The following is a 21,772-nucleotide window of genomic DNA, read 5'->3' as shown; positions in this document are numbered from 1 at the left end:
GAGTTTGCGATATCAGGACTGTTTATTACTAGACTGAAAGTACAGTTGTACCTCGGGTTAAGTACTTAATTTGTTCCGAAGGTCCGTTCTTAACCTGAAACTGTTCTTAACCTGAAGCACCTCTTTAGCTAATGGGGCCTCCTGCTGCTGCCGCGCCGCTGGAGCATGATTTCTGTTCTCATCCTGAAGCAAGGCTCTTAACCTGAGGTACTATTTCTGGGTTAGTGGAGTATGTAACCTGAAGCGTCTGTAACCTGAGGTGCCACTGTAATTCTTGACTGTGCATTTGAGTATGACTACAGTTTTTGTTGTCTGCCGCCAGGGAAACTCTGCTAGACCCTTTGGGAAGCTGTTCTGGTCAGTAACCTCTAATTGCACAAACCACAAATTGACTAGCACGAATGTCACACATACAAACCGCTTGGTGATTTTCTGACGACTTACAGCCTTTCCAGTTTGGGCAGGTCGCTAAACGTCTCTGGCTCCAAGGTTTCAAGGTTGTTAAAATGCAGGTAACTGGAATGAAGAAGAAAACAGAACATATGGAACAGATCATTAATTCCAAAAGTGCATGCGGGATCATCCTAGCCTGCCACAAGTAAAGCAGGGGTTGCGAGCCAGGATAGAACAGAGGAGCCCCAGATTCACTCAACACATTTGCTGCATTGCAATTCCATGCAATGCACCGAGTGCATTATGCCTGCATGCAACTGACTGTTTATGCACCCTGAAAAACTACAAAACCCATTATGCCATGCAACTGTGGATGAGGAATGCTTTCATGCAAACATCTGGGAAGCTGCGACTTAAATGAGCAACTAAGAATATATTATTATGAATTAAATTTATTGGTCGCTTTTTAAACAAAGTAACTCGAAGCGACTTAAAATATATAAGCAAATACATACAAAGCAACTGACATAAAAGGGAGGGCTACAAAGGAAAATATAAAAGACATTCTATTTTTAAAAAGGCAGGATTAAAACATGCCACTAACTCGATAATTAAGAGCCAAAGGCCTGGCAGAAAATGAATGTTTGTGGCCAGTGTGAAAAACAATGCAATGATGGTGTAAAAATAATTGTATAAATGACTTTCAGTGCTATGGGTAAATGGGTTCCTCTCTGGCGAAAGGGGACCAGGAATGCAAAATATTCCTGCATGATGATCCTGTAGCAGACCTGAACTCAAATGGACCACCAATCCATCTGGCTGCTCAATGCTTTATAAGACATTTTCGAATTTTGACGGAAAGGATGGGGAAAGGGCCATAACATTTGAACAACAACCTGTTTCAAAGGCTCAAAGCAGAGGGGCTCCTCGTTCCTTTGAACTGTTCTATCTATAATCGACAACTGCTGTGACACGTGTAGAGCCAGAAGCGTGACTCTCTAAAAAATGGTATATTTAGAAAGTTTTATGAAAACATAAAGAGCCACTCCTTGCGGCAAAGGCTGATTCCACAGACTCTTGAGATTATTCTCAAGAAAACTACAAGCGGCTCGTTGCGGGCGCAGAAGTGCTGGACCGTTCCTTCCTAATACATCATCTACAAAGCCGTTGATTATATTTGCTAGCGAGAGATTAGATCTTGGCCACAGTGCTGCACATGAGATCATTTGTGAAGGAGCACATACTTTCCTACATCTCCCCCACGACTCTTTATTTTGTCTATCTAGTGTGCCTTGCGAGACATTTCTGGTCAGGGACTACGTCATCTCAACAGGACTGGGTTGTTGTTTTTTTACAAAGCAAATATTTTTGGAGCTGTTGTGTCATCTCAGAGTTGTTGGGGTTTTTCTAACTCAAAGAATTATTATCCAAAGATCACCCCATCTGCCCCCAACCTGGTGCCCTCTAGATGTTTTGGACTACAAATCCCAGCAGCCCAGAGAGGATGGGGATTGTAGTCCCACCAGATGTGGAAGACACTAGGTTGGAGACAGCTAGGGCTCTGACTTCCTGAATACCAGTGAACTTCTCCCACATTGCAGGCAAAGGCATCTGTGCTTAAAATAAGTCAGAATGCCCAAGGCGAAGGATTCATCTCTCCACTGTGATGTGTGAGCTCAGCAAAGTGTCAGGGACTGGGGGTTGGATGCAGAGGAGAGGTGGGAGGCACAAGCCAGGGACCCCCCCCCCCAAGGGAACCCCCAGAGGAGGAAGGCTCAGAGCCAGGGGATTGGTGGTGGGGCATTGGGGAGAGGTCAGAGGGGAAAGATGGGTGGGAGGAGGTGATGGATCCCAAAGGGGCAACAGGGTTTTGTGAGCAGGAAGAGCCTGTGACAGGAAGCAGTGCAGACACAGAGGCTGAAGCAGAGGAAGGAGGTCAAGAGACTGCAGAAGAATCTAAGGCAGCCTTTCTCAACCTGTGGGTCCCCAGATGTTGTTGAACTACAACTCCCATCACCCCTAACTAGCAAGACCAGACCTCAGGGATGATGGGATTTGTAGTCCAACAACATCTGGGGACCCACAGGTTGAGAACCACTGATCTAAGGCATCTGCCTCTCCTGCTGCGACAAGCTCGCCTTAGTCCAGGGTGGAGCTTCATGATGCGTGTCCCAGGGGTGTGGTGCCCAGCAAGGGGGGACCCCCAGCCGCAATGGCACCCCACCAGGATCGTGGTGCCGGGGGCAGTACGCTCCCCCCGCCCCCTATTCCTCTGCCGGTGCCCTTCTCACTGGTCTCCAAGAATGCACAGAGTAATGAGAATAGCAGAGGTGTGCAGATGCAATTTGCTTGGGAAACATCTGGCAGAGGAGGAGCCTTAGAAAATGTGGAAGGCAAGGACCTTCAGACCTGGGATTTGCCCCTTAAGGGCAAGACCACTGAGCTGTATGTTTGTTACCTTGAATAAAGAGTGAACTTCACTGACAACGGAGATCTGCTTCTTTTATCGTTGACCTGTGTTTGGCTCCAACTCTGACACAAAACATGGCTGGCCGAGGAGACATGGGTAGGCAAACTAAGGACCAAGGGCCAGATCCGGCCCAACTGCTTTCTCAATCCGGCCCGTGGACGGTACAGGAATCAGCGTGTTTTTACATGAGTAGAATGGGTCCTTTTATTTAAACTGCATCTCTGGGTTATTTGTGGGGCCTGCCTGGTGTTTTTACATGAGTAGAATGTGTGTTTTTATTTAAAATGCATCTCTGGGTTATTTGTGGGGCAAAGGAATTTGTTCATTCCCCCCCCAAAAAAAATATAGTCCGGCCCCCCACAAGGTCTGAGGGACAGTGGACCAGCCCCCTGCTGAAAAGGTTTGCTGACCCCTGGTGTAAGAGAAACCTAAGAGGCTACCTTATACTATGTTTGGCCATTGGTGGTATGTCTAGCTCAGTGGTTTTCAACCAGTGTGCTGTGGCACCCTGGGGTACCTTGAATGATGGTCAGGGGTGTTGTGGGCAACACTGGCCTCTGTCCCTCTTTCCTTCCCTCCCTCTTCTGATGCCATCTTGCGTCTCTGTCTCCCAAAGGCTTGCACAGCTGTTTATTGCAGCAGCCCTGACTATAAGCTCCGCAGGCGAATGGTGCCTCTGGGGGGCATCTCTCTTGGGGGTGAGGGCAGCTCAGAGACTGGGGTGGCAGCAGCGGCTGCCTGGAAGACTCCCAAGGAAAGGGGGAAGGAGGTTGAGGGATCACTCCACAAGGGAGGGTGTTTGAACAAGGGTGAGGGGCTGCCAGCTCTGCAGGCAAGGGGGGACATAACTGGGCTCCTGAGCTCCACAGGGGAGCCGCGGAAAGAATGTAGTTGGTCAAGGGAGCCATGGACTCAAAAAGGTCGAAAACCTCTGGTCCAGCTCAATATTGACTGGCAGCAGTTCTCTTGGGCATCAAGTAGAGGCCTCTTTAGCTGAGATTCCTGCATTGCAGGGGGTTGGATAGATGACCCTTAGGGCCCCTTAAAGTAAAGGTAAAGGGACCCCTGACCATTAGGTCCAGTCATGGCTGACTCTGGGGTTGTTGCGGTGCTCATCTTGCTTTTTTGGCGGAGGGAGCCAGTGTACAGCTTCCAGGTCATGTGGCCAGCATGACTAAGCCGCTTCTGACGAACCAGAGCAGCGCACAGAAACGCCGTTTACCTTCCCACCAGAGCGGTACCTATCTATCTACTTGCACTTTGACGTGCTTTCGAACTGCTAGGTTGGCAGGAGCAGGGACCAAGCAACGGGAGCTCACCCCATCGCGGGGATTCGAACAGCCGATCTTCTGATCGGCAAGTCCTAGGCACTGTGGTTTAACCCACAGCGCCACCCGCGTCCCATAGGGTACCTTACAACTCTACAATTATATTATTCTAGATCTTCCCCAGAAGATCCTCACAGACAGGTGGCAGCTGGGTTGTCAACTGGCAGAATGTTATAACAAATGGTTCAGACCTCTATTGCAGTTGTGCTCTGAATGGCCATTTGCAAAGCAGAAATTAGCAAGCAATGCTTTTCGTGATAAGGAGATCATCTTTAAGAGTTGCCCAACCAGTGCTCTGCAGCAATCTGCTTCTGAAATCATCATCCTCAAGTTACGTGGATTAACATGAGTGACGGAAATCTCAACATCAAAGCTTAAAAAGCAGGAGATGTTTAAACGTAGCTCTATCACCACGATAACTAGAAACGTTTGCAAGCTGCCTTGAGTCGGCGCTGCCCAGAAAAGCAGCCTAGGAATACCAAGAGTAAATAAATAAAAACATATTACTTTTATTTCATTTTTCAATCAAAGCTCAGTTTCTCGGGACTCTAAGGAGCGCTTGCAGATGGCGTCTCAGGGGGCTGGCAGGAATCCAGAGGTGAAATTCCATCCCTCGTCTCCATGCAATTTCCAACACAAACCTCGGCCAACTTACAGCTGTTCCAGGGAAGAAAGGCCCTTGAATGCATGCTGCTGGATGCTCTGTATTTCATTCTTGTAAAGGTAGCTTGCAAAGAGAGGGAGAGCGGAAAAGGAGAATAAAATTACATTGGTTGAGAAAAGCTTTCTGGCTGGCTAACAGGAGGGCTGCATTGGATTCAACAGCCTAAAATCATATTATTACAATGCACTCTATGTGGGGTGGCCCTTGGAGACGACTCAAAAACTCCAGTTGGTCCAAAATGCAGCAGCCAGACTACTGGCTGGCATCCCATTGAGACCACACGTAACCCATGTTTTAAAACAGCTGCTCTGGTTGCCAGTTTGTTCCAGGGCCCAATTCAATCCGCTCACACCAGTGCTTAAAGCCCTAAATGACTCAGGTCCCAAATACCTGACAGACCCTATTGAGTCATGAGATCAACAGAGGATGCACTCTTGGTAGTCCCTCTGCCCTCAAAGGCTTGGGGCACTGTGTATCGGCGTTGCCTGGGAGAGGGCCTTTTCGGTGGTGGCCCCAAAATGTGAAAGCCCCTACCCACAGAGGTGCGTTTTGCACCATCATTATACAGCTTTTGGATAATTCCAGAGATGCACCTCTTTACCCTGGCTTTTGACACTTGGGGCGTATGTTTTGAGGACCTCCCTTATTTTTATGGTGGTAAGTTGTTTTGAATTGTTTTAAATGTCGTGTTTCAATGCTGCAACCCGCCCTGGGACTGTAGGGTGAATGGCAGGCAATAGGTAAATAAATAACAAAACAGAGGTAACTATCGGCTAGCCTGGATAGCTCAGTCGGTGAGAGTGTAGTGCTGACGATGCCAAGGTTGCAGGTTCGATCCCTGCATGGGTTAGCAGCATACAGTATCCCTGCATTGCAGGGGTTGGACTTAAATGACCTCCCCGTCATGGTTTAGGAGGCACTAGGCAGCCTTCCTCAGACCTGGTTCTCTCCAGATGTTTTGAACTTCAGTGGTGCTGGCTCTACAAAGACCTGAGGGACGAGATCAGCACCAAACTCGTACTAACCATTCCAGGGCGCTCAACCACTGCCACAATATTCTTTCTTCTCTCAGATCAAAATGAGCAGATAACAGCTCATAGGTTCATAGCAGGGGATATCAGAATAAGGCCCACTAACTGACTGCTGCTTCAGGACTTTAAATTGTGCTTTTATATCAAATTTCCTTTTCTGTGTATACTGTAATACTTTACTGTTGCTATGGCCATTGGCTAATGCGAATAAAGTTTTATCTCTCTCTCTCAGTGGTGCTGGCTTGGGGCTCAAGGCAGCAGTAAGGTAAAGGTAAAGGTAAAGGGACCCCTGACCATTAGGTCCAGTCGTGGCCGACTCTGGGGTTGCGGCGCTCATCTTGATTTATTGGCCGAAGTAGCTGGTGTACAGCTTCCGGGTCATGTGGCCAGCATGACTAAGCCACTTCTGGCGAACTAGAGCAGCGCACGGAAACGCCGTTTACCTTCCCACCGGAGTGGTACCTATTTATCTACTTGCACTTCGACATGCTTTCAAACTGCTAGGTGGGCAGGAGCAGGGACCGAGCAACGGGAGCTCACCCCGTTGCGGGGATTCGAACTGCCAACCTTCTGATCGGCAAGTCCTAGGCTCTGTGGTTTAACCCACAGCGCCACCCACGTCCCTTCAAGGCAGCAGTAGTCCACAACAATCTGGCGGGCGTCAGATGGGCGAAGGTGGCACTAGAATGCCCAGAACTTTGCGGGCCATGTTTGCAGCGCTTGGCGACAATAAACTCCCCACCACCACCCGTCACAAGTGAATATTTGCTGGAAGAGGAAGATGAGCAAAAGGCCAGCTGCCGTTGCAATTTCCCATCATGCCCCGCTGTGCCGTGATGTCACTCCAGGGTGCAATTGCAATGAAGACCACCTGGTGCTCATTTAACGAAGGAGCCCTGGAGGAGGAGAGGCCCAGGGCAATGGTGCCAAAAGCGCTGGGCAGGAGCCCTTGGCAGCTGAATGAGGATGTCTGCTGCTGACGCCAGTCCTGCTGAGAAGGGGAGTGGAGGTTATGTGCATAGCTAATCCTTTTCCTGCCCGAGATTTTTCAAAAAATAAAAATCAGACACACTTCAAGCTGCTTTTCTGTCCCCTCAAGGGGAAAAAGAGATGGGTATGAAGTTTGGCAAAGCAAATGCAAAAACACAGGGCAGGCAGTGGATGATCCAAACCTCTTTTCTGGCTTAGCAACATGAAAAAGCCAGTTTATCTACCGTAATCGTGTTCTGCTGATCAATGACTTAATGAATTGAATAATTAAATTTATATCCATGCTTTCCTCCCAAGGGAGCCCAGAGCAGAGAAACGTTGTACAACAATACAGGTCAAAATAACATAAAAACATGACTAAATCATTTAAAAGTAATTTAAAGTATCTTGAAATGTGTAAAACATAAAAACCACCCAAAAAATCTAATAACGGGTAAAATGGTTGCATACCCTCACAGCTAATAATTGTGTGGTTGCCAGAAGCAGGAATCTTCAGCCATCAAATGCCTGGGTGAACAGGAATGTTTACAAGCTCCTTCTGAAAGCTAATAAGGAGGGAGGGCATTCCACAAACCGGGAGCCACCACCAAGAAGGCCCTGTCTAATGGTATATGAATAATTAAGGAAAAAAAATATGCAGCTGCAATTTATTTTCCTGCTCAGTATTTACTATGCACATGTGTGTAGCAGGACGTAGATACAATAAAGCAACTGTTATCTGACAAGTCTTAGGAGTGTTTCACTTTCCTGCTACTAATGTTTAGAGGCTGTTGTCACACTGGGCCTCCTTACAGACACTTACAGGTATTTCAAGCTGTCAAGTCCTTCGAAGGATCTTCGTGCAATTTGCTTTATCAGGTTGTTGTTCAAAAGCCTGTGAGAAAATAAGGGAAAGGAAGGCACACATTAATGGATTACTTTGAAGGCGGCAGGCTGCGGTCTCCGTATTACGACTGCAGACACTCCAAGAGTCCCTGTTCTCCAGGGACGTCCCTGCTTTAGAGAAGCCATCCGGGTTTTCTGATTTGATCCCAGAATGTCCCACATTTCCTAAGGATGCCCCTATTTTCACTGAATAAATGTTGGAGGGTATGGAGATATATCCTAGGGTTGCCATACTTCAAAAAGTAAAAACCAGCACACCCTAGGCTTGCACCCTAGGGTGTAAAAATGGTGTCAGGGGGCAATTTTTCCTTTAAAAAAACTCAACAATTTTGGTGGGTTTCTACAAAAATGCCAAAATTTTTGACTTGCCTAAGATTCAGGACAATTCGGCCCGGACGTCAATTCTGCCTTTGAAATCCTGATAACGTCTGGGAAAATCCAGACATATGGCAGCCCTAAGTTATCCGACTCCTGAGTCATCTGAAGGGAATCCTGTACAGGGTAGGGTTTTTTAAAAAATGTTTAATGTTTTATGTTTTTTCATATATGTTGGAAGCTGCCCAGAGTGGCTGGGGCAACCCATTAAGATGTGTGGGATATGAAAAGCAAAGTTATCATTATGGAATGGGACGTCCTTATTTTCATTGGAGAAATGTTGGAGGGTATGAGATTGGTGAGGCCATGAGAGAGGGCCTTCTCAGAGGCTGCTCCAAGACTCCACAAGAGGACAGCCCAGCTCCTTCTCTGTTTTCCTTTTGCTAGGAGACAAACATTTTTTTTTATCTTGACTGGCCTTTGGCCAACAGCTGGCTGTTGTGACAGCGTCTTCTTAGGCTGGGTCTTGGGCTTTTGTGTGTGTGTGCTTTTAAGTGTTCTCACCAAGGTTTTCAATACAGTTTCTTATTTAATTGTTTTCTAATATTTAAGCTCATTGTGTGTTTTTGTTTGAGGCTGAATCCTGACAAGACAGAAGTACTGTTCCTGGGAGACAAGGAGCGGGCTGGTGTGGAGGACTCCCTGGTGCTGAATGGGGTAACTGTGCCCCTGAAGGACCAGGTGCGCAGCCTGGGAGTCATTTTGGACTCACAGCTGTCCATGGAGGTGCAGGTTAATTCTGTGTCCAGGGCGGCTGTTTATCAGCTCCATCTGGTACGCAGGCTGAGACCCTCCCTGCCCACGGACTGTCTCGCCAGAGTGGTGCATGCTCTGGTTATCTTGGACTATTGCAATGCACTCTACATGGGGCTACCTTTGAAGCTGACCCGGAAACTACAACTAATCCAGAATGCAGCAGCTATACTGGTGACTGGGGGCGGCCACCGAGACCACATAACACCGGTCTTGAAAGACCTACATTGGCTCCCAGTACATTTCCGAGCACAATTCACAGAGTTGGTGTTGACCTTTAAAGCCCTAAACGGCCTCAAAGGCCCAGTATACCTGAAGGAGCGTCTCCACCCCCATCGTTCTGCCCAGACACTGAGGTCCAGTGTCGAGGGCCTTCTGGCAGTTCCCTCACTGCGAGAAGCAAAGCTACAAGGAACCAGGCAGAGGGCCTTCTCAGTAGTGGCACCTACCCTGTGGAATGCCCTCCCATCAGATGTCAAAGAGATTAACAACTACCTTACATTTAGAAAACATCTGAAGGCAGCCCTGTTCAGGGAAGTTTTTAATGTGTGACATTTTGATGTATTTTTAATCTTTGTTGGAAGCCACCCAGAGTGACTGGGGAAACCCAGCCAGATGGGTGGGGTACAAATATATTATTATTATTATTATTATTATTATTATTATTATTATTATTATTATTTGTTTGCACCTGGCTTAATTTATCCTGCGAGCCACCTCAGGTCCTGCGCTGGGAGGAAGGCAGGATACAAATGACATTAAAGAAATAAAGGATAAATTTGGATTGGACTTAAACTCCCACCGCCAGAGCAGCATGACCCTGTTCTTGATCAGGGCGCTATGTACTGCATTTTTGCAAAAGATCCACTGAAGAATGGCTGGACCAGGCCAAATCCTGCCACCTCATGTAGCCAGGCCCTTAAATTAATGTGTTTGTTTTGTATCCTGCCAAAGAGGGGGGCAGAATTCTCCTGTGGTGCCATTTGGAATTTGTCTGCCTCTCTAACTGGGTCAGAGCTGGAAGACCAGCAAGCTCCATGGCCCAAAGGAAGGCAAATTGAGCTCTGCAGGCAAGGTCAGGAGGACGGATATAATAGGATCCTGTCCACGGTCTGGACTCTTGTTTACCTTTCAGCACTGTTTTCGCCATCGTTGTCATAACATTCCTTTCCGGCCCCGAAGCACATGAGAAAACCCTTGCGGTTGTGGATTCCAAGCTAATCTTTTTGGCACTGCACTTCTCTCTTTGGCAAACGAAAAGTCTGCTGTGGAACAGGAAGGTTCTGTACCATTCCAGAGGAGACCTCTGCTGTGGCTCACCTAGGCTGGTTCTTCACTCTCCCATCATCATCATCATCATCATCTACTGGGTTGTCCCAGCCACTCTGGGTGGCTTCCAACACATATAAAAACACAACAGAACATCAAACATTAAAAACTTCCTAATACAGGGCTGTCTTCAGATGTCTTCCAAAAGCCAGATAGTTGTTTATTTCCTTGACATCTGGTGGGAGGGCGTTCCACAGGGCAGGCACCACCACCGAGAAGGCCCTCTGCCTGGTTCCCTGTAACTTGGCTTCTCGCAGTGAGGGAACTGCCAGAAGGCCCTCGGCGCTGGATCTCAGTGTCCGGGCTGAACAATGGGGGTGGAGACGCTCCTTCAGCTATACATGACTGAGGCCGTTTAGGGCTTTGAAGGTCAACACCAACTCTGTGAATTGTGCTTGGAAACGTACTGGGAGCCAATGTAGGTCTTTCAGGACTGGTGTTACAGTATATGTTCTCGGTGGCCACTCCCAGTCACCAGTCTAGCTGCCGTATTCTGGATTAGTTGTTGAAATATACTCGGAGTCGAGAGTGGATTTCATGCTCTTTATTCAGCTCATAGTGGTGAGGAGGAATGGAAGTTCCCCCAGAATGTCTGCTTTATATACATTATTTACACAATGGGCCCCACGTGATTGGCTAATTCTGGGATTCTCCTGTAGGCCAATCAGGTTGTGGATTCACTTCCACCTGGAGCTGGATTGGGTGGCTCCTGTGGACCAATCAGACTGCTGCACTTTGGATCCTATTCAACTGAGTACATAACAGTTGTAGTTTCCGGGTCACCTTCAAAGGTAGCCCCACGTAGAGCTCGTTGCAGTAATCCAAGCGGGAGATAACCAGAGCATGCACCACTCTGGCGAGATAGGGCAAACCTTAATCAGAGTTCAGCATGTTGGTTCTATGGGGCTGGATATATCCCACACAAGCAGCTTCCTGTGGGAACTGCAGCCTGAATTAAGTTCATTCCTGTCCCACTGACTCACAGTAAAACTCAAAGGGGGAGGAATCTGACCGACTGCCCTGATGCCTTACTATCATCATCTCCACCATCGTGTGGCGTTCCAGTTCTTCGCTTGGAGTAGAGGCATCATCCCTGGGTTGCCATGGCAACTGCAAACAAAGCAGGCCGGTTAAGCCAAACGGGACCAGCCAGTATTTTAGATTATATGCAATTAGGCTGTGGCAAGAAACAATTAGCCATCTGTTCCCACAGGGAGGATTTAATATCCGGGGGAAATTGCTCTCCTCTACTAACGTCCCTCAGCATTTGTGTTGTGGCACTGGGCAAGAGAAGAGGGTGATAACATTCTTGGCTCTCCGCTACGAGTCTTCTTGGCCAGAGATCCCTTGATCCAATCCTTTTTTAAAAAAAAATTACCCAGACTTTTAAATCATCCTCACCCAGTTCGAAACAGATCATTGGCAGCTGACTGGTTTTTTTGTTTTGTTTTTAAGGAAAGGGGTTTTAACAGTGCTGTGTTGTTTTCATCATCTGTATTTTGTTTTTTTTTAATATTGTTTTAATTTTATTATAGATTGTTGTTTTTTAAGGACCTTTTATAATTTTTTTTTAGCTTTTTTGTATTTTATCTGCGTCGTTTTAATTTGTGCAAGTCTGGAGTGGAATCTGGACACATTAAAAAAACATACTGTGAAAATGCTTTTTTAAAGAAGCATTTTGAAAAATATATTGAATTTGCCATAAGCTCACCATCACCATCTAGTGTCACATTTATATAATGCACTTAAAACATATTTGCAGCTGTTTAGTTGAGTTGCCAAATCTGGGTAAAATGTGGGGTAAGAATGATGATGATGATGATGATGATGATGATGATGATGATGATGATGATGATAAATGCCCCCTAGCCTGGTGGGGCTTTACATCTTCCATCCATGAAGCAAGATTTACCAACTATCAAAGAATGGCAGATGAAGATGATGGACTATATGGAACTTGCAGAACTGACCGGGAGACTCTGAGACCAGAGAGAAGAGACGGTGGAAGAAGACTGGAAGTAGTTTAAGGAATATTTTGGGGAAAAAATGTTAATATTTAAATCTTAGAATAGCTTTGGAAGTGGATATAGGCTGTAGGGTTAGAAGTAGAAGATAGTGTATTTTAAAATAGTATTATTTGTAAGTGATAAAATGTGAAGTTATTTTAAGTGTGATTAGAAAAAAAGATGGTTAGAAATTATGATATATGTAAACTGCTAAAGATGAAGTAAAATGAAAATCAGACAGGGGGGACTTGGGGAAGCCCACTTAACAATGTTTAGAAAAAATAAGGATATGACAAGAATTTGTTTGTATTGTTTGTTTTTCTGTTTGTGTTCTTTATTTGTGTTATAAAATGATTTTTTTTTTTGAAAAATAAAAACATCTTCCATCCGCTGGGATGGAAGGCAGAGAGGCAGGCAGGGGTTGGGGTCCCTTCCAACTCTAAGATTCTATTATTCTAACCAGATCAAATCAGGCCTTGTGCTGTCACACAACGGCAGCAGACCTGACACAAAATCCAGTGGATCCCTGCCTACTCTCTTGCAAAGCCCTATTGTTTTTAGTACTGTGTAGAATCAATTTTCCTTTTGCGTTACCGACATTCAGATTATTTCCTATTGTTCCTAATACATTTTTTTATTAAAAATGTTATATTTATTGTTGTTCGTTTGATAGGCTGTGAACCACTATGGGCAGAATTCTGTGGAGAACTGACATACAAATTAAATGGATTGTGACGACGAACCCTCTAACCACTGCGGCACCTAACCACTCTTCAATTTATTTTATTTTATTTAAAGGAATTTATGAATTGCTTACTACAGTATTTCAAAAACCTCTAAGAGGTGTACAGTCCAAAAAGCAAGTGATATATCATGAACGCAAAAGCATAACCAAAAATCAATGAAAGAGCAATATAGAAGTGAGAAATTGCAAGCATGCAAAACAAATAACTCCACGACTTTTAGAAGGCAGCCCTTTATAGGGAAGTTGTTTGATGGTCAACGTTTTATTACGTTTTTATATATGTTGAAAGCCGCCCAAAGTGGCTGGGGCAACCCAGTTAGATAGGCGGGGTGCAAATCATAAAATTACTATTATTGTTACTAACACGTTCCAAGATAGCACTTGAAACTACATGTTTTTCCACTGAAATAATCAACCCTTTCTAAAAAAAGGTGCTGTTTAAAGGATCAGGGTATTTAATTGACTACAGCAGGCACATCCAACTGCCAAGAGACTGCGATCTATTCCCACTATAAATAAGCTGGCAGTATACCCATTGGATAAGGGACATGGGTGGCGCTGTGGGTTAAAACACAGAGCCTAGGACTTGCCGATCAGAAGTTCGGCGGTTCGAATCCCCGCGACGGGGTGAGCTCCCGTTGCTCGGTCCCTGTTCCTGCCCACCTAGCAGTTCGAAAGCACGTCAAAGTGCAAGTAGATAAATAGGTACCACTCAGGCGGGAAGGTAAACGGCGTTTCTGTGCATTGCTCTGGTTCGCCAGAAGCGGCTTAGTCATGCTGGCCACATGACCAGCTGTACACTGTACACTGGCTCCCTTGGCCAATAAAGCGAGATGAACACCACAACCCCAGAGTAATCCACAACTGGACCTAATGGTCAGGGGTCCCTTTACCTTTTTAGACCCATTGGATATACCAAAGCTGTTGACCTTTGTTTGTGGTGGAAGAGCCACAATTCTTGAGCTTTTTTGGGGAGGGATCGATCAGGATCCTGCAATCACAATGATCGACCACAGGCACCCCACGATCGACTGGTAGATCACGATCAACCAGTTGGACATGCCTGGACTACAGTTTGCACCCCTCCTAGCAATTCAACTACTATTGCTCAACCTCAAAAGGAGAATAATAATAATAATTTATTATTTATACCTTGCCCATCTGGCTGAGTTTCCCCAGCCACTCTGGGCGGCTCCCAATCAATGTTAAAAACAGTACAGGTGACTGTGTCTCCCTTGAGAGAGCTGCTGCTGAAAGGGAGCTAAGGGATGATGATGATGATGATGATGATGATGATGATGATAATAATAATAATAATAATAATAATAATAATAATAATAATAATAATAATTTATTTATACCCCGCCCATCTGGCTGAGTTCCCCAGCCACTCTGGATGGCTCCCAATCAAGTGTTAAAAACAATACAGCATTAAATATTAAAAACTTCCCTAAACAGGGCTACCTTCAGATGTCTTTTAAAAATAAGATTTGCTTATTTCCTTGACATCTGATAGGAGGGTGTTCCACAGGGCAGGCACCACTACCGAGAAGGCCCTCTGTTTGGTTCCCTGTAACTTCACTTCTCGCAATGAGGGAACCGCCAGAAGGCCCTTGGCGCTGGACCTCAGTGTCCGGGCTGAACGATGGGGGTGGAGATGCTCCTTCAGGTATACTGGACTGAGGCTGTTTAGGGTTTTAAAGGTCAGCACCAACACTTTGAATTGTGCTTAGAAACGTACTGCGAGCCAATGTAGGTCTTTCAATGTAGGTGTTATGTGGTCTCGGCGGCCGCTCCCAGTCACCAGTCTAGCTGCCGCATTCTGGATTAATTGCAGTTTCCGGGTCGCCTTCAAAGGTAGCCCCACATAGAGTGCATTGCAGTAGTCCAAGTGGGAGATAACCAGAGCATGCAGCACTCTGGCGAGACAGTCCACAGCTGTGAGTCCAAAATGACCCCCAGGCTGCACACCTGGTCCTTCAGGGGCACAGTTATGCCATTCAGGACCAGGGAGTCCCCCACACCCGCCCGCCCCCTGTTCCCCCCAAAACAGTACTTCTGTCTCGTCAGGATTCAGCCTCAATCTGTTATCCACTATCCATCCTCCAACTGCCTCCAGGCACTCACACAGGATTGTGTTTTTAAATCGTCACCCCCTCCAAACTTTCTTGCATTCTGCAGTGAGGACCATCGGCCCAAAGCAGCCTGCTTGGAGCACCACTGCCAGAAACTGCAGCCACCCAGTAAGAACATCTGGGTTGGGGCATTTCGACTGGAGCCAGAAAAAGTGCCGGGGTGATTGCCAAAGGATCGGTGCCAAAGGGCGATGGCCCTTTGGGGTGGTCCTTTGGGAAGAGACCAGGGACTGAGCCAGCGAGCAGAAGCGTGGTTGTAGCTGGAGGGTTCTGCTGCGACAGACCCATATGTAGGATTGTAGCAAGTGCTAATTCATTCCCCGCCTCCTAATTGAACGCAGCATGGAAGTCGCTCGAAGCAAACTCATCCGCTTGCAGATGTGCTGTTATCCTGAAAGGACCTCGGCTCGCCAAGAGTGCTCCGAGGATCCAGCGATTTCTGGAGCCAAGCACCTCAGCTGTTTAAAATCTGAGATCCGACACAAACTCGAACCTGTCCAAAAACAACCGAGCAGGTGATACTGCTTACGGAGGCCAGAGCCAAAAATAAAGTTGGCTTGAAAGCCGCCCAGCATACCATTTCTGAACTTCGCCTCTGTATGCGCGAGCCAGCGGGGTTATTTCTGTCAGATTTGGATCGGACAGCCCACAGAGCAAGAGCTAAGCTGCGCCTCTGGGTTTTGGATTCCCATTTTAGGTACAAGAAGATTGAGCACTTACAGGGTGTTGAGGTTCTTCAGATTCCTGAAGGCTCCAGGCTGGATGGCTTTGATGCGGTTGAAGCGCAAATCCCTGGAAAGCAAAGGAGAATCTCTCAATCCATCAGTCACATGTGGACTCTAAGAGTGCAGGAGGTGGCGGACATCAGATCATTTCTCATTTCTCATAGAATCATAGAGTTGGAAGAGACCACAAGGGCCATCGAGTCCAACCCCCCGCCAAGCAGGAAACACCATCAGAGCACTCCCGACAGATCCACACGTGAAATCCAAATGCACCTCCAAAATACACTCTGCAGAAAGCCTGGTACAGGTGTCCACACACCCCTTACGTGCGACCTACTTGTGCACGGCACTGGGAAATAAATAATTCAATCCAAAGCTGGAAATCCAAAACTGGAGAGTCCTTGTGGCTCGTGAGGAGACCCTCCCTGCAACCCAAAGAGGATGTCAGTGAGGGCAGACGAAGCTCCGAAAAGACTGGAGGCCCAGCGGGGCTTTGTTTAGGCCATGGGTAGGCAAACTAAGGCCTGGGGGCTGGATCTGGCCCAATTGCCTTCTAAATCCGGCCCTCAGACAGTCTGGGAATCAGTGTGTTTTTACATGAGCAGAATGTGTGCTTTTATTTAAAATGCATCTCTGGGTTATTTGTGAGGCATAGGAATTCTTTCATCCCCCCCCCAAAAAAATATAGTCCGGCTCCCCACAAGGTCTGAGGGACAGTGGGCCGGCCCCCTGCTGAAAAAGTTTGCTGACGCCTAATTTAGGCTGCTCAGCCTCCCCGCTTAACAGCTGGCACAGGAGGTAGCGCAGAAGCAGCAGCCACTTCCCCTTAGGTCCTCCAGCCTCCTGAAAAAGCTTCAGATCAAGCTGTGGATATTTTTGGATACAATATTTTTGCTACAGATTGAAGAGTGGGTGCCAGAGAGGGCGTTTAAAGGGTGTTTAGCGGGTGCTCCCCATTTTACGCGATTTCACTTATGCAGAAGCAAAGTCAAACAGAGCCAGGTATTCTCTTGCGCTGAGCTTCCCCTAAAACAGGCATGGCCAAACTTGGCCCTCCAGCTGTTTGGGGACTACAACTCCCCTCATCCCTAGCTAGCAGGACCAGTGGCCAGGGATGATGGGAATTGTAGTCCCAAAACTGCTGGAGGGCAAAGTTTGGCCACCACTGCCCTAGAAGCTTATTCACACCTTATTCTTGGTGTTGTATGGCCTTCTGCTGAGAAAGGCGACAGGGCCCTGGCTTGCACCAGCTCTAGCCACTCTAGAATCATAGAATCCTAGAGCTGGAAGGGAGCCAAGGGTCATCTAGTCCAACCCCCTGCAATACAGGAATCTCAGCTAAAGCATCCATGACAGGTGGCCATCCACCCTCTGCTTAAAAACCTCCAAGGTAGAAAAGTCCATAGCCTCCCGAGGGAGTCTATTCCACTTTAGAACAGCTCTTACTGTCAGAATGGGACGCGTGTGGCGCTGTGGGTTAAACCACAGAGCCTAGGACTTGCCGATCAGAAGGTCGGTGGTTCGAATCCCCACGACGGGGTGAGCTCCCGTTGCTCGGTCCCTGCTCCTGCCAACCTAGCAGTTCAAAAGCATGTCAAAGTGCAAGTAGACAAATAGGTACCGCTCCGGCAGGAAGGTAAACGGCATTTCCGTGCTCTGCTCTGGTTCGCCAGAAGCGGCTTAGTCATGCTGGCCACATAACCCAGAAGCTGTACACTGGCTCCCTCAGCCAAGAAAGCGAGACCCCAGAGTCGGTCACGACTGGATCTAATGGTCAGGGGTCCCTTTACCTTTATCGTCAGAAAGGTTTTTCCAAACGTTTAGTCGGAATCTCCTTTCTTGTAACTTGAGGCCCTTGGTCGAGTCCTACCCTCCAGAGCAGGGGAAAACAAGCTTGTTCCCTCTTCCATGTGACAGCCCTTAAGTGGCGATGCTCTACTGCCCTGCACAGCCCATGGGAGCAGGGATGGTGAACCTGTGACCATTACCATTGACTACTGGCCATGCTTTTTGGGCAGCTGATGTCAATTGGAGTCCAAAACATCTGGAGGTCTCCAGGCTGCAGCAGAGCAGTGTGTGTGTGTGTGTAGGCCTCCTTTCCTGAACTTTTTGACAAAATGTGTAGGGTTTTTCAGTGACACTGAAAGCTAAAAATGCACAACAGTTGCTGAGCAGCGTGATAATGCCCTTTCGCAAGTGATGGTTAAACCACATCGAATCACAGAATTATATTCATGCAGGAATCTAGAGAATCGACCTTTGATTTCAGCCCCGAAGTCTCCAAAGGTCTAATTTCCAGATTATCAAGGTATAACGTCTACAGTGGAGGTGAAGCAAACCTCTTCTCCAAACCATTTCCCTGGTTTTTCATACGTCCTCCGGGTTTCTCATACTGCAGTGATCAATGCTAATTGATTTATTGCTAATCACCGATCTGGATCTTATTGCTATATCGCTAGGTATTGCTGCTGCTTTATTGTTCTGCAAACCACCCTGGTAGTTCATTGAAAAGAAAGGCAGTTGCAGAAATGATTTTAATAAAATATAAATATGATGGAAGAGCTGACGCCGTGCTGTTTTTACCATAATTAACTGTATGCTTTTAATAGATGGGAGAGATTTAATTCTGTCAATGTTTTTTAATGGTTGTTTTCCCCCCTCCTCTGTTCTTATTTTTATCTGTAACCCGCCTTGAATCCCTGTCAGGGAAAAAGGAGGGGTATAAATTTATTTTTTTATTTATTTCCCCTGACAGGGACTCAAGGTAATAGTAAAAATAATTGGAGGCAGGGAAAGGGAGGATTTATAGAGAAACGTAAAAGAGTGAGAAGCCTGGGTTGTTGCATTCAATTGTTCAACATGGTGAGGACAATCTGGCTAACCGGATTCAAAAATACACACTCACACCCTGCTCACCCACAAAAACAAATTCTCACTACAGCCACACCCAGCCTCTCTTACAACCAAGGAAATGCAAGTATTCACTTTCCTAATTGTTTCAATTCATAAACCAATAAATTATATATTGACCACTAGGAACGAAACATATGTTGCAGATATTTTCCCACATTTATTATGCTATTTTTGTGCTATACAAATGACATGGGGAAACTTATTTGTATAACATTATTCTTGTTTATGAAACCCAGTTAAAACAAACATGGTGATGACACTCTGCACATGGTCAAATGCACTGCTCACATGGTGGCTGAGAAACCCAAACCACGATTGCTTGCATTATGGGACAGCAGGAAACATGGATAGAAAAAGGTGCAAGAAAACGCATACCAAAGAAATGAAAATATCGACACATTCCATTCTTGGAAGCGTTAGAATGGTGTACCGAAAACCGTGCTACTAAAATGCAAAAAGTTATAAGCATATTTTCTTTCTTTTGACACATAAAGGCAGCCCTGCCGAAGCAAGGCCTCAAAAAATTAGTTGAAAACTCATAAATGTTCCTCCCCACGGAAATCTTTAGTAAAAGGCGAAAGATTTATACGATCTGAGGTGAAACCAGAGTATGCTCTTCGCTAGCCGACGAGCCCCACCACTGCGCGGGCGCCTGCCACTGAGATCACGGTGATCCAATATTTTCTCTTTTCCCCGCCCCGAAAAACACTTTTTATAGGTGAAAAAGGGAAAAATAAAGATGGCTCCAATGTTTCTCCTGCGGTAGTAGAAGCCGTTCGCGTTAACGGCGAAAACCACGGAGGGAAAACCGGCTCCCTTGCGCGCAATGCATCATGGTTCCAACGAATGCTAATGAGGGCTTCCCGGCTCTCGGCCCCGCCCGCGCAAAGCTGGTATTGAGCAACCATAGAGATAAGAAAGTATAGATACACGCACATAAACTTACACATAGGGAAATGCTGATTCTTCGCTTGACAGCGGCTTGTTAAATGTGCGTGGCCAGGATTTTAGGGGAGGCTGGCCTTTGTTAAGGGGGGGGGCAGGACCTCAGCTATGTATTTTTATTTATTTTTATTGATTGGGGGGGGGCAGTGGACCTGTTGTACTCCCTAGGACAGTGGTGGCCAAACCTGGCCCTCCAGCTGTTTTAGGACTACAACTCCCATCATCCCTAGCTAACAGGACCAGTGATCAGGGATGATGGGAATTGTAGTCCCAAAACAGCTGGAGGGCCAAGTTTGGCCACCACTGCCCTAGGGGCAATTTCCCCATGCTAGTACCTTCCAGATATTCTGTACTATCAACTCCCACCGCTCAACTTTCCTGGAAAGGGGCAGGAGAAAGTGGAAGAAAGTATACAGTCCTTAGGTCACAGCTCCTGCCCTGATTTGCAAAGAACTCATATATATCTTTAACAGTCACTACCCACAAAGACGCGGGTGGTGCTGTGGGTTAAACCACAGAGCCTAGGACTTGCCGATCAGAAGGTCAGCAGTTCAAATCCCCACAACGGGGTGAGCTCCCATTGCTCGGTCCCTGCTCCTGCCAACCTAGCAGTTCGAAAGCATGAAGTGCAAGTAGATAAATAGGTACCACTCCAGCAGGAAGGTAAACGGCATTTCCGTGTGCTGCTCTGGTTCGCCAGAAGCGGCTTAGTCATGCTGGCTACATGACCCGGAAGCTGTACGCCGGCTCCCTCGGCCAGTAGAGCGAGATGAGCGCTGCAACCCCAGAGTCATCCGCGACTGGACCTAACGGTCAGGGGTCCCTTTACCTTTACCCACAAAGAATCCTGTGAACTGTAGTTTGTTAAGGATGCTGGGAATTGTAGCTACCGGTATATCTGTTATGTATTGAAGTTCTCACCCTGGCCACCAGGATTATCATGTATATAGTTTTCACTCAGGTCCACATCAGTTACTTTAGGCAGGAAACCCTGGGTTGTTGTTGCTACAATGTTGACGGCTGGCTGCCTATAAAAGCAGGCCGGCTGAGCTGTTTGCTGTTCAGTTCTGTTCCAGCTTACAAATAAAGAGCTGCTTTGGAGAAATCGCTGCGTCGTCTGCTATGTCTACCCACTATTTAACAATATCATTGTTTAATATTGTTGGCACCCGTCTACCTCGAGAGACAATGGAATAGTGCACCATGGGAGGTGGGCAAAGTCAAAACATTGGAGGGTTACAGCACCCTTTAACAAACAACAGTTCCCAGCATTCTTTAGGGGAAGCCGTACCTGTTTAAAGTGGTATACAAGAGCACTTTAAACTTATTGTTGGGGCTGGGATGTGACGTTAGGCATCACAGCAAAAGTCCTGGATATCTGGAATTGACCCCTCTCTGCTCTGTGTTCAGGTTGCAGTATCTCCGCTCCCTTCCAGGCGACAGATTTATTGAGCCTTCACTCTGCCTTGTTGGCACAAAGTTTGCCGGGATGCTAGGCAACACCGGTTTTTCCAGTGTGCGTTTCCCCTGTCGCTTTTCGTTCTGCCAAAAGTCTGAGTGCACTTTGCAGATCGTTGCTCTTTCCAGGTGGGACCCAAATCAAAGTTGACCTGGTGTTCCGATGCACCTAAAACCTGCCTTTTTTGTAGTAGGAAACTGAAGGGGGACATGCACCACAATGTGCGGGATAACGAAGGCAGCCAGTGTGGTGTAGTGGTTAGAGTGTGTTAACGGAGAAATCTGAGGGCTCCCTTGGATAAAAAACAAGGACACCAGCCAGGAATACCAGAGCAAAACAGCAGCCAGTAGGCTTGGTCTTTATTGAAGACTGTCGTGACAGGACTCCCACCTGCCACCAGGTGGAACAAGATGGAAGCCCTGAACAAAAGGAGACCCCAACTTTTATTAGCTACTAATCCCCATGTTACACCCCTAGAACTACATCACAACTACATCATGACTACATCATTGACACATCACAAAAAGGAGGGGTTGAGGGAGGAGTCGTGGTGGTAACCTGAGTGTCTTCTCACCTGGCCGATTCCACCTTTCCCCCTCCCCATGAGTACTTTCCAGAGGACAAAG

At 46.8% G+C, this 21,772-nt stretch overlaps 1 protein-coding gene across 2 annotated transcripts in view; it reads right to left on the bottom strand.

Moving 5' to 3' along the window:
• Positions 1 to 21,772, bottom strand: part of LOC308587972 (peroxidasin homolog) — a 64,954-nt gene that overhangs the window by 31,881 nt on the left and 11,301 nt on the right. The window contains exons 3-6 of one of the 2 annotated variants that reach the window (XM_081195998.1): positions 15,825 to 15,896; positions 7,679 to 7,750; positions 4,847 to 4,918; positions 445 to 516 (exon numbers count right to left, since the gene is read on the bottom strand). In XM_081195998.1, coding sequence (XP_081052124.1) covers positions 445 to 516; positions 4,847 to 4,918; positions 7,679 to 7,750; positions 15,825 to 15,896 — 288 coding nt within the window. Of the gene's footprint in view, positions 1 to 444; positions 517 to 4,846; positions 4,919 to 7,678; positions 7,751 to 10,017; positions 10,221 to 15,824; positions 15,897 to 21,772 lie in introns of those variants that run through there. The other variant, XM_081195999.1, reaches the window with a different exon arrangement.

This window comes from Podarcis bocagei (assembly GCF_964188305.1).
Source record: "Podarcis bocagei genome assembly, chromosome: 5".
Lineage (NCBI taxonomy): Eukaryota > Metazoa > Chordata > Lepidosauria > Squamata > Lacertidae > Podarcis > Podarcis bocagei.
This window is presented reverse-complemented; position numbering and strand designations above follow the sequence as displayed.